The 13,081-nt window shown below is 39.8% G+C and overlaps 1 protein-coding gene across 1 annotated transcript in view; it reads left to right on the top strand.

Annotated features, from left to right (window-relative positions):
- The window catches only part of dph1 (diphthamide biosynthesis 1), a 75,842-nt gene extending 64,887 nt beyond the window's left edge, over positions 1–10,955 (top strand). Inside the window, exons 10-12 of the mRNA XM_057351221.1 lie at positions 4,675–4,753; positions 8,778–8,912; positions 9,819–10,955. Of these exons, the coding sequence (XP_057207204.1) occupies positions 4,675–4,753; positions 8,778–8,912; positions 9,819–9,899 (295 nt within the window). The 3' untranslated portion in view covers positions 9,900–10,955. The remainder of the gene's footprint in view (positions 1–4,674; positions 4,754–8,777; positions 8,913–9,818) is intronic.
- Positions 10,956–13,081: the final 2,126 nt, after the last annotated feature.

The raw sequence follows: 13,081 nt of genomic DNA, 5'->3' as shown, positions 1-13,081 counted from the left end.
TAATTATTTTATATTTTGAAAAATGATTTCATAATGTTATTGAACACAATGTAATGTTTAGAATAGGGCTGTCAATCGTGATCAATCGCATCCAGAATAAAACCTGTGTCGGTGTACTGTGCAAATTAATTTTGTATTTATGAAAACATACACATACATGTATGCATATTTAGGAAATATATAAATGTGTTTATTTATATTTACTAATCATTTTAATTATATTAAAATGTTTATAATTTTTGTATATATTTGTCTTAAATATATGCGTGTATGTTTAGATACAAAATTAATATGCACAGTACACAGACATATTATGTAACAAACTTTTATTCTGGATGTGATTAATCGCGGTCTTAATCGCGATTAATCTTTTGACCTATCTAATATTATTTGAATTTGAAGTTTAATGTTTATCTAGTATATTAGGACGATATGGGACATGAAAATGAATTGCAGTAGATATTACTCATGAGGGCAGCACAACAGAAATGCTGAAAAGAAATGTCATGCAAAATACATGTTCTCCCTGAACTTGTTCTCTATATTGTGCTGTCCACACTGTCAAGAATAAACAGATCTGAGTCAGACATGAACAAATCAATCCAAATCGTATAATTCAGATTCTGCAGTGTGAACGACATAAATATCAGTTTCAGGTACCGCCACGGGTTTCACACCTGATTTTCTCCCTGCCACATATACGTGCCCTTTATTGTAAGCCTAATGTAATTACACATGTCTGTCGGTTTTAAGTGAGGTTTGGCGGTGCAGGCACCCATTTCCGTGTGGATCACAAAGGTTAATTGTGTGCTATTGTGTGCAGCAGGTTGTGTGGCTAATTAAAATCCATTATTTCCACGGCAAGAGGCGAGAGCCAGCCAGGGCGGCTGCTCTTACAAGTACTGTATGAGGACCCCCCCCCCTGCAGCCATCACAGGCCTTCCATTCCTCTTCCTCCTTCAATTAGACTCTTTCATGTGAAGTCTCGGCCTCCCACCTTCGCCTGGCGGTTAAGGGACCAGCAGGAACGTCCTCTCATCAGGTCTGCCTTCACATGCTGATGGGGCCACTTCAGAGGAAGCAAAACAGCCATCATTACACGTCTTTGACCTCTCTCTTACTGGCGGATGCCACCGAGCAGAAGTGGTTTGGGAGAATGGGCTTGATGCGGACAGACGGAGGAGTGTGTCTCTGCCCGTATGGCTCCCCGCAGCGAGGGCTGTCTCAGGCGAGGGGGACAGATGCTGGCGCTGATAAGCCTGTAAATTGAATCTGGTGGCGTGCTGAGGTTCCCGATGCCGTCTCAGCGTTTGCATATCTGAAAGTCGATTCTGCTATAAATACTGATAAATATTTATTTTACTATTTATAATGTATTTTTTGTCTGTACATTTTCCTGTTTCTCTGGGGTCTTGATATGGATAATCCAAAGGAGACCACCACTTCTTTTGGAATTCCCTGTGTACAAGTTCTCGGCACATGTTGTTTTGTTTTCCGTGTGATTTTATGATATCTGCTTGGGAATTCTTCTTGAACTAGACTGAACCCCTGATGGGATTTTCCCAAATGCACACTGAGTTAAGACCAACAGCTGTTGCATTTTGTGTCAGAATCAGATGGCCTACCACAGACTGCTTGATGTTTACTCCGTGTTCATTTTCGAAGAACATTGCAGTCAACGATAACATTCAAAATAAGATAAACCGTGTCTTAAAGGATTTAAACGTTTCCAGACCGTTTGGAAAATTGTATGTTTTGCTTTGTGTTGCAGTTATGACTGTTTTTGCTTTGGCAGAACCCTGCAGAAAGCTTATTGTTCAAGAAGTTCTTCCTTTAACACATTTCATAACGCTAAAATCCGTTCTACAGTATTCCCCAGATCTTCCCCCAGAATGAGTGTAGAAAAAGCCTTCAGTAGCATATGGGCATAGTGATATGTGTAAATGCATTTATACACACATTTAGTCTACACATATTTTCCATTATGTCTCTTGTGTTTGCTGTTTGATCCTTTACAAAGACCACTGTGACATTATTTAAATTAGCGACCGTTTTATTGCATTGATTTAGAATGACTTACAAAAACGTACTTTCTGGCCCTGTGAGATTAATCAATGTCATACAGTAGTCGAGAAAGGCAGCTATTCGTGTTTAAAATAACTTGTCTTCACACTCTGATCAGTTTCACTCTAAATATTTATACATCGAAAAGGTTTCAATAATGCACTGTCATTCATTCTTTTGCCTTGGGGGGGTGTGAATAATTTGGCAACAGCCCTGCCATGATGCAAACCCCCAGAGCCACTGAGGATTAAGTGTGATGCTCAAGGCGGAGATTAGAGAAGGGTCATGAGGAACAGAAGCAGTACTGCGAACTCCCTCAGACTCCCGAAAGGGATTCAAACCAGCAACCCTCTGATTTACATTATGAATTTAGTACTCACTGAGACTCTTTTCACCCAGATGTGAGCATTCAAGGTGAAGCCATAGTCTGTCCTGAGAGGAGAGAACAGAAATTCAGAATTAAAGGGATAGTTCACCTTCAAAGTCATTATTTACTCACCCTTTTGTCATTTCAAACATGTATGACTTTCTTTCATCTGCAGAACACAAAAGAAAGAAATAAAATACATGCTAATAAAAACATGCTTGTTAGTTCATGTTAGTTAATGCATTTACTAATGTTAACAAATACAACCTTATTGTAAAGTTTTGCCGTCTAAATTTGAATTGTTTCCTTTACAAACTTGTTTCACGTGTTTCACTTCAGAGGACGTTCATTATCCACCATAGTAGTATAGCATAAAGGCATAAATGCATAATCATGTTCATAAAGCGACAGAAGTTTATATACTGTATTTTTGTGTCTCACAGCATGAAAGTGAGTAAACAGAGTTATCTTTTTACACAGGATGCATTTTTGTTTTTCACTGCGGGAGAAAATAAAAGAACGTAAAACGTGACCTCTTTAAGGCAGTGTGTTAAGATAAATCCAGTTAAAAAAAGAACAGGCTCTGCTTGCTATTTTAACGCAGGAACGAGTCTTGTGTTAACACCCCTACTTTATGTTCTCCTAGCGTAGAATTTAGCATAGTGAGAATGTGCACAGCCCGTTGATGCTCTATTCATTTGCATTAGGTATCAAAATACCCACAATTCAGCACTGCTTCTGTATTCATAACACACGTTCTCAAGACAAATGCAGCTTCTCTTGACACTCCCTGGCTGTGCCTGCCAGGGATCACTGTAGTGTTCTTCACGCGACCCAGCCCTGCCTCATCCCTCGTGTCACTGTTATTCCTTTCTGGCCGTCCTTCTCTCTCTCTCTCTCTCTCTCTCTCTGTCTCTGTCTCTGTCTCTGTCTCTGTTTCTCTTTCTTTCTCTGTTTCTCTCTCTCTCTCATTCTGTCTCTCTCTCTGTCTCTCTCTCTGTCTCTCTCTCTCTCTCTCTCTCTCTCTCTCTGTCTCTCTCTCTCTACCGCCCAGTCTGGCCGCTATGTAGGGTAGCTCCATGGAGACTGAAGCATTGCAGTGCAGTTGTTTTTGCTCACCTAACCTTTCTTATTGCTACCTCTTTCTCTCTCCCTTTCTCACCTCAGCATCCCTTTCGTCTCTCTCCCTCGCTCGTTCTTTATTTTATTTGACTCCGTGGTTGTCTAATAATGCTTTGGAGGGAGGCTTTAGGGCAGTGCAGATTTACTCTTATATTTACAGAAAAGAGTATCAGGTCTGCACATCAATATTGCTCATATTCACATTCTCCCTGTGATCCGAGGTGTGCTCGGACTCCTCAAGTGTGTGTGTGTATTAGTGTGAGAAAAAGAGATTGCAAGAGAAGCATGTGTATTGTGAATAATAGTGCATAATATGGTGAAGAAAACTGGCTTCACCTCTGAAAATACTTTTCTGCCTGTGGTCATTCTTTACTTTCCCGACACAACCCATTAGCAACAACGGCAGTGTGATAAAAGACACCAATGTTCAATAAACAAATCAATTTATTATTAACAAGTATTTTGTATTTTGAACGTCTGTTGTCAAGTAATACTGTCTGTTATCCTTATCATAGCCATGTACCACGTGAACTTTCCATGATAATATATAACAGGTGTACGCTTATAGTTGTTTTAGAAGAGTTTTGAATGAAGCTTGTCAATGAGTCAAAACCATAAAAATCACAACTATTTGATTTATTTAAATCATTTAAATAATTGAATTTAAATAATTGGTGATTTTTAAGGTCCTACTTTGGTTTATGAAGTGTCCAACAACAAGTTTAGGTACATACACAGTGTAAAAACACTTTCATTTTCTAATAATAGGCAGTTATTATTACCTCGCTTCTTGACTGTCTCTCAAATTATTCGTTCGGCGATTCATCCGTCTAATCCTTTTTGTCAGCCTACTCTGATCTGATTAGTCAGATGGTCTAGTCAGCTGTGATTGCAAATCCGACCCAGAACTGTAATTAGAACGACTGTGAATGTTGTAATTCACTATAAGTTCATGTTGTAATTCACTATAAGTTCATGTTGTTTACATTATGCACGTACACGCTGACGCGTGGGCGTGCTCTTTCCGGGAGAATTTTCCAATAAGGGACTAAGAATAGCATGTTACCTCCGCTTTAAGATATTTAACGTTCATTATTTCTCTCACTTATTTTCTACTATAGGTGGGTCCAGATAGCTTGTCCCCGCCTTTCCATTGACTGGGGAACGGCTTTCTCCAAACCCCTGCTGTCTCCATATGAGGTACACTACATGAATACACCAGAATCCATCTACTGTACTTTCACAGAGCGAAACAAAAAACAAAAAAATTCCCCCAAACACACCCCACGCAGATGCACTGGATGCACCTACAGCAGGTGTTCACCTCTGCCCTGTTACTGCTGTCATTTCAACATGAGAACAGGGTGTCTGACAATCTGACCTCTGCCTGTCTTGTTTGTCTACCTTCATGGTGAATTTATAGGTGTTTGTTTTTGGAATGTGTGCGTGCCTTTAAGAACATAAAGGGTTTGTATGCATTTGTTTGTATGATGTGTATATGTTTGCTCACAAAAACAAATACACACCGTAATGCTAGCAGTGTGCTGTGCTTTGCACAAGGAACAGGGTTTGTTTATTTACTATATCTGCTCTGTAGAGTTGGTTTGAACAGCTCGGAGTGGAACAGTAGCTCCTCCCACTGGATGACTAACTGCACTACTGTTCCTAATCTCTCTCATCCTCTCGTCACACTAATACATCCCAACTCATGTTATGCCAAAAGCAGGACTTGGCCAGAATAAGACACCAAAGAGAGCATTTTTCTTGGGATGGATGTCTCAGCTAAATCCCTAGTGCCTCTTCTCAGATAAAAAACAAAAACATCTGGTATTTAAAGGTGGAGTAAGTGATTTCTGAGAAACACAGTTGAAAATCAACACGTAAATAAACGACTTGAATTTTTTTGAATGATGGATGGATGAATAGGTAGATATTAATGAAGGAATCTCTGTGTCTGTCTGTTTGTTTGCATTTTTATTATGTCGAGAACCGTTCATCCAATTGACTTCACGCGTGGTGGGTGCGGACCCAAGGGAGTGCAGTGTCTGTGCAATACACGCGACACGTTCAGTATTAATAAACTTTTAATAAACTACAGAACAGCGCGAGCCGAAGCGGCACGCCTCACATTAAAATAGTTCTGTTTTGTTTTTAATGGCAAATTAAATTTCGTTTAGTTTCTGTATTAAGTTAATTTACAAAAATGTTTAGAGTATTTTTTGTTTGTGGTTCAGGTGCTAGCATAGTTTGATTGCCAACTGCGCTGGAGTGCGGATTTAAATGCATAACATGAAGGAGACTGTTTAAACTGTTCCAGCCATTAAAATAGTTTAGTTTTGTTTTCAATGGTAAATTAATTCATTAAAGAGTATTTCTTGTTTGTTGCTCATGCACAGAATGCAGTTTGATTGCCAAAACGCATGACGGGCATGAGTCTGTTTAAATTCACCATAAGAGAAAAAACTTTGGATATGTGCAACATAGTGACATGCAACCTGTGTCTTTACCGGATCCCAAACTGCTCCAAATATTATGTTTGTCGGACATCATGCAGCGCTGCGCAGACCGAACAGCGCAAAGCATCTTTCATTAATTGCTCTCGTGTTGTTTTGATAACATAAGCAGATCTGTGCAATGCACACATAAAGTTAAAACTAGCATTTTTATAGGCGTACTACTTACAGAACTCATGTGATTTTTCAAACTTGATGTGCTGTTGTGGTAGGCCAGTTTCAAATCGCATATTTGGCACACTGCCTTTATCTTGTTGTTCCCATACACCTGAGGTCTTCATCATTTTTGTCTTCTCTTCCAGATTAACTAAATTACGACGTCCACTCATGGGCGATTCATATTCAAGCGCGAATAATAAGGGCTTGGCGGAAGATGCCAGGTGTTAGAAAAAAACGAATATTCGAATCTCAAAATTGAAAATCGAATGCCAATGTTTTGGTCCAGCCCTAATAGGTAGGTAGGTAGGTAGATTGCCAACACACATGGTTATTGGACAACAACCTCAAAGTGACCAAATGTCTGCCGATTAATTGGCCTTGCTGAAATATCAGTCTATCTACAGTGTACTCACTGCATCGGTAGAAATTCATTTATCTCTCAGTGAATGATGATAATGCTCAGCGGAGCCATATTGAATCCCTGCATAATCGCATGTGGCTCTCATATTCTCAAATCTGTTTTCATTGCTGCATGGCCCACGCCGGAGCTCAGCTCATTCGCCGTCGTAGAACAAATGTGGCATTATGAGAATACATTAGAATGCAGCAGTAACACGCTGAGGTTTCGTGAAGGCCCACCCCATAATGAAAGAAATCACAGCGATCCTGCCCGGCCGGTTTATTTAAATACCCAAACACAAATGGATGGAGTCCTTAGCATAAGAACTGCCACCTTGATGTATATAAACCTGTGTTTGCTCTCTCTGTGCAGTCAGAAGGAGATGAGAGGAGGTGAGAGAGTGTAAAAGAGCAGTATAAGAGAGAAAGAAGGCAGGGAGTTCAGATTGTCTCGTGTTATATTTATAGTTAATATGACACTGTCGTCACTGTTGGGATTAGCAGGTAGTTTACGCACAGATATGATGAAAAGTCAGTGAAAGGGGGATGGAGGGATGTATATGACATAATGTCGGGGTTAAAGATCTATTGGAGGATCTATTGATAGAAATGCAATATAATAAACATAACTACAGGTAGTTATTGTTGTTTTCTGAAGTCACATTGATGCAGTAATGCATGCAAAAGGAGGCCCAACCAAATATTGAGTGCATAGAAATGAACATACTTTTCAGAAGCCTGACATTTCTGTTTAAAATAGCCTTGTTTTTATTGATCTTATGTAATATTCAAATTTTCTGAGACTGAATTTTGGGTTTTCATTATCTGTAAGCCATAATCATCAAAGAAGCGAAAACGTGACAACATCTTAGCCCTGTGTCAGCCACTGTAGTGCTTCGAAAGGGAGGAGTGGACTGAGCCGTTGGATGCAGTTCGCAACCTCACCGCTAGATGCCGCTAAATTTCATATACTGGATCTTTAATGAGGGAGGGATGGATGGTGGAAGAGAAACTGATGGACTGAAAGTGGAGCAAATCCACAGGAGATGTGCATCTAAAAACCGTCACATACAGTATTAGATGGGTAAGATGCGGTGATGCAATGTTTTACGACGTAAAATCAAAAATTTATTCTGCACGGAATTGTTTGTTTTTAATAACATTTTAATCGTGAATATTTTTCACATTTAATGTAGACAATTTAGGTCAGATAGCAAAATCTGTAAAATGGGCCAAATCTCCCATCACCCACGTGAGCGTTATAGTTCAATATATCACAACACCTGTATTTGCCACTTAGCCACATCAGCTTTTTTACCTTTGTAAATAAATTATAATGTTCTGCGGTTTGTACGTTACGTTGTGTATAATACGCAAGAAATTGCTTTTACTTTAAAAGAAAAAGAGGTCAGAACTTTGACCGTCTCTCTTTGTGCTCGTCTGTTGCCTTTTCAGTCGCTAAAAAAGAGTGACTGTTGTATAAGGGTGTGAAGGGTATTTAAGAGAGATTTATGGAGAAGCATTTGCTTATGGGGTATTGTGTTATTGTCAGCGAAGCGAGACAGTCCTTCACCAGAGGCGGAGGTGTTTGTCATTTCTCCCACGGTATTAAAGCCGTACATTACAGCACGCCTCACGTGTGAAGTGGGCAGACATATCCACGGGCGGAGAGGCCGCTTTGATTATTCATATAAGCAGCTCGAGATCCTGCCCAAGTTTATGTAATGGAGCTGCATGCCGAAGGAGCAAGACTGCGTTCCTCCCGAGGCCTGCCAAACATATTCAACTCCATTTGTAGTTCACATGAAACGGCACAGATTGCGCCCCTACAGATCCCCGTCTCTGCTTGGCATACATAGCCAGTGGGGAAGATCTTTTACGCATTGGTAATCTATCGAGTCATCCAGGAGATGTTTTCGCGGCGTGAGAGTCACGTGACGCACCCTCTTCGTAGAAGCCTTGGGTTTGACTAAAGCTCCCTTGGTATCCGACTGCGCTCGTAGCTGATGCGTGTTTCGACCCATCAGCTGTTAGCAGCTCTGCCACGCTGTTTTCTCAATATTCTCAGGCTTGAAGCTGAAGTGTTTAATTCCGCAGTCAGTCGATGTCTTTAATTAACAATGTGTGTGTCTCTCTCTTGTGCCGTTTCTCAGGCGGCGGTAGCCCTGCAGCAGGTGGAATGGCAGGAGGTGTATCCTATGGATTTTTATTCCAATCAAAGCCTGGGGGCTTGGACTCCAAATCACACAGACAACCAACCACAACGACCTGTGCGCAAAACAGCACAGGTGTGTGTGTGTTTTGTGTATATTTGAGATGCGGTGTAATATATGTGTGATTTAGTGTGAATATATGGAAATATGTATCTGTGTGCACTGTGCAGTCTAAGTTACAACTAGAACATAGACCTACACATAGAAACCTACACATAGAAAATAATACACTGATATTTTACAAAAATGTGGTTCAAAACCTGTATTTGACTTCGATTTTGTGGAACACAAAAGAAAATGTTTTGTGAAATGTCTGTGTGGTTTTGTGTCCGTGCAATGGAAGTCAATGGGGGGACAGTGTTTTTTGGTTACCAACATTTTTCAAAATATCTTTTTGTGTTCTGCAGAAAAAAATCCAAAAGTCCTACAGGTTTGGGAATGACATGAGTTTGAGTAAATGAGAAAATAATTTTTATTTTTAGGTGAACTATTTAACAATGTAACGTAAATATGAAATACAGATTGCATACAGACCATTTAACATCTAGAACATGCCCGTGTGTTTTATAATGACAATTATATCATACTGCCCCCTAGTGATAAAGTGATAACAGAGCATCTGAGGCTATCAGTTTGACTACCAACTCTGCGCATTTCTTATGGAAATAATGTTTGTCGTGAATGTAACTGATGTTGACAGTCGTTTCAAAAAAACACTCCGTTTGATCATGTGTGTTGTATTATTTGTTTAGTTTTATTTCTAGGCGGTCAATTACAAAGGAAGAAGCAGGTGTGAAAGATTCTTTGCAGAGTATGTCTAAGAAATATTTAAGGGTATTTCTGTTCTAAGATGATATTTTAATATAGAAGGGTAATGGCAGATAGGAAAAAAGATAGACAACATAGTAAAGGTAATGGCAGTGTTATTTGATACACAATCTGGCTCAGTCTTCACTTTAATATCCCTTCAATCTCCCACAGAAGCCAAGTTCAGATGCAGGTCAGCAGATGAAAGGATGTGGCCGGGAGCAGAGCGCCTCCTGTGGCTGCCAGGCGGAATAAACTCAGCCCTTCACACCAGCAATCTGCTGGCCAACCGGAGACAAGCAGGCCAATCAATCTTCAGCTCTGTTTTTTCACTATGGATGAAAGAGGCGGCTGTACCCACAAGGGTCTGTCTTTGTGTAAAATAAAAAAATGTGAGAGAGAGAGAGACAGACAAAAGTTGTAGAAAAATGAATGTGAGTGTATCTTAGTATGAGGAACTCACAGACAATCCATTGAAAGAAGTGCTGACCCTGAATGTGGAGGTTTTCATCTTGCTCTATGTGGGTGGCTTTAGTTAAATGCAATCATCTTGGCCCTCATTTAGAAAGAAGCTGCCAGCCACTCTTCATCGGTGACCTTCTTTTGAAAGTAACAAGGGGGGGCGAGAGCATGTTCAGAATTATTCCTCTGCAGAGAAAGATCAAACCCATTCACAGCTCGGGCTTTTGTGTTTCTCATTCTGCCATCGGAAGTCCTCCAACAGAAAGGAACTTTAGTATCACGCTTTGAATGTTGTGCGCGTGACACACTTTTGGTTAAACGCAAAATAAACAGTTTACAGTTGACTCTCCAGACTTTGATGAACTAGTGCAACATGAATGTCATTATGTATATTTTCTTTCAGACTAAAGGTACAGTGAAACCCCGGTTGGTTTGCAGTCAGCTGAAACACGTGGAGCCAATTTCCCTAAAGCGGATTAGGCCAAGTCTTGGATGAACATTCACTGTCAGCAGTGATTATTCAGAGAGAAATCTTTTATAGGATGAGACGACGCATGATTAGTGTCCAGGAACGCAGCCATATTCCTGAGTCTGGCAGTAGAGATGCCGAGTCTGTGAACACTATCATCACAGGCTCAAACTAACTATTTTTGTGCATAATTATTCATCTACTACTAAATCAGGGATCTTCAACCTTGTTGCATATTGTGCACATCGTTGAAAGTACAATATTAATTAATTTTTTTCAATACCTTTTGATGGTGCAAAGCCATGTCAGCAATCATTTATATACAGAAATATAAGCGTTCACATTAAATTACAATTATGGTGTAATCAAATCCTTATAAGTGTAGGATGGATAACAAAACATTTAGCCTAAGTTTATAATAATATTTCGACTATTTTTTGACAAGCTAGTTTGATATCAAAATTTGATTCATTCTGTTATCTTAACAAAATCTTTAATACATGACATATTCAGAGGTAGCCCGTTATTAAATTATTACACTTCCGTACATTGCTTTTTTTGTTACCTGTGTCTTGAATACAGGAGATCGTGATTTTTCTTGTCCACTAGATGCCACTATCTGCCCACCCGTGCATCGAGTGTTGCCATATAGTTAAGCCTGATGCTGTTTGCCCAATATTGATTTACTGCTTTATTTTGCATGGCAGTGTGTGTGAGAACCCAGTGTACTTTAGTTGCTCGTGTGCAATGGCTTCCAGATGTGATGAGGATGTCAGTATCAGCCTGTGTGTGTCTCTCTCTTGCACACACACATTTCTGTGGCTGTAGGCATTCATTTCCTGTCTCATGGGAAGGGCACGGGAATTGACAGGAAGAGCTGAGAGATGCTCAAGTTTCTCGGTTCTTCTTTGCCAATAGGCACTGAGCTCATAAGAAAGAGCAGACGAAGTTCATCAAGAATCTGTTGATGTCTACCATATGTGCATCTGTTCTTCAGAGAGCAGATTTCTTTAGCCTTAGCACAAATTGTGTACTTTGTAATAACTTTTAGCATTTCAACAGCTTTTTTATTTTTTCCAGGCTTTTTTCATCAAGTACTTTTATTTCAACAGTGCCAAGAGGTTTGTTCTATAATGCCTGCTACACTCGTATATCATATTTAAAGTACATTCTGCAAATAACACCATGGCAGAGACCACAAAACATTGTATTAAAAAAACAGTTAAAAATCTGGCATCGTGTCTAAACAAATATTGGATAATACTGTAATTGCTATGGCTCTCAAAATGTTACCTTGTGAAGTGTACTTTGCAAACAGTATTAGGTCCAATTTAATGTTGAACAAATCATGGTTCTATTAAAAATATCTTGTTCTATGACAGTGGGCATATGAGTAACTAAGTGCTAATGCACACACATGCTTTCATATTTCTCGACTGTGTTTATTCTGCAGAGTGTGTACGCGTCTGTGTTGGAGCTTTTGTCTCTGTTCCCATCAGATTCGGGCAGCTTTTGTGAAGTGCCGGGCAAAGTATTTATCTTCCTCATACAGGAAACGCTGAGTCACCTCGGTCGCGATCATGTTTCTGTGCTTTATTCCGTCTCGCCATTCATTTTCTCCATGTCTGCTTACTGCTGGGTCTCTTTCCTAATTGAAGACTCATCTTAACATGCTGTACTTTACACCCTCACTCAAACTTCAAATGGACTGAGTGGATGGAGGAGCTGACCTCTGACCCCTTCTCTCTCAGAGTGGTGTGGTTACACAACAGTGGCTGTAAGGGACAGAGGCAAACTATTTTTGTTGTTTTATGATGTGCTTGTAATAAGCTCTCTGGGTAGCAACGTGTCACCAGTCAAGCAGCAAAAGGCAGAGCTCAAATTGAGCTTTACCCACTATTCTCAGTGTGTATCCAAGTGGCCATAACTAGGAAATTAATAACCATGATTATTGACATTGCGTTAACGCTACACATATGATAATATTATGAATAATAACTCTCAACATAGTAGGTGGTAGTATTGCACCTGTTTTCAATTTGGCCTTAAAGGAACTGTTCACCAAAAAATTAAATGTCTTTGTTCCGATTAACAGAGAGAAAGATATTTGGTAGATTGCTTGTAACCAAACAGTTCTTGGGCACCATATACTCAACTTTATTTATATAGCGCTTTTTACAATTTTCATTGTTACAAAGCAGCTGTACATGAGACATATTGACTATAAGCAAAACAATTAAAGTTGTACCTGTAAAAACAAGAAAAAGGTGAAAACACAGAAGACAGACATACTCACATACAAAACACTCCACACACACAATATGCACACGTACTAACACACATAGACATAGACACACACACAGACATAGACACACACAAACGAACACGCACGCACACACACACACATGTACACAGACAAGTACGCACACACACAGACACGCACGCACGCACAGTGAGAGCACACATTTAAGATAAAGGAGAGAGAAGCACAGGTTAAATATAACAG

This window comes from Triplophysa rosa, linkage group LG14 (genome assembly GCF_024868665.1).
Source record: "Triplophysa rosa linkage group LG14, Trosa_1v2, whole genome shotgun sequence".
Lineage (NCBI taxonomy): Eukaryota > Metazoa > Chordata > Actinopteri > Cypriniformes > Nemacheilidae > Triplophysa > Triplophysa rosa.
This window is presented reverse-complemented; position numbering and strand designations above follow the sequence as displayed.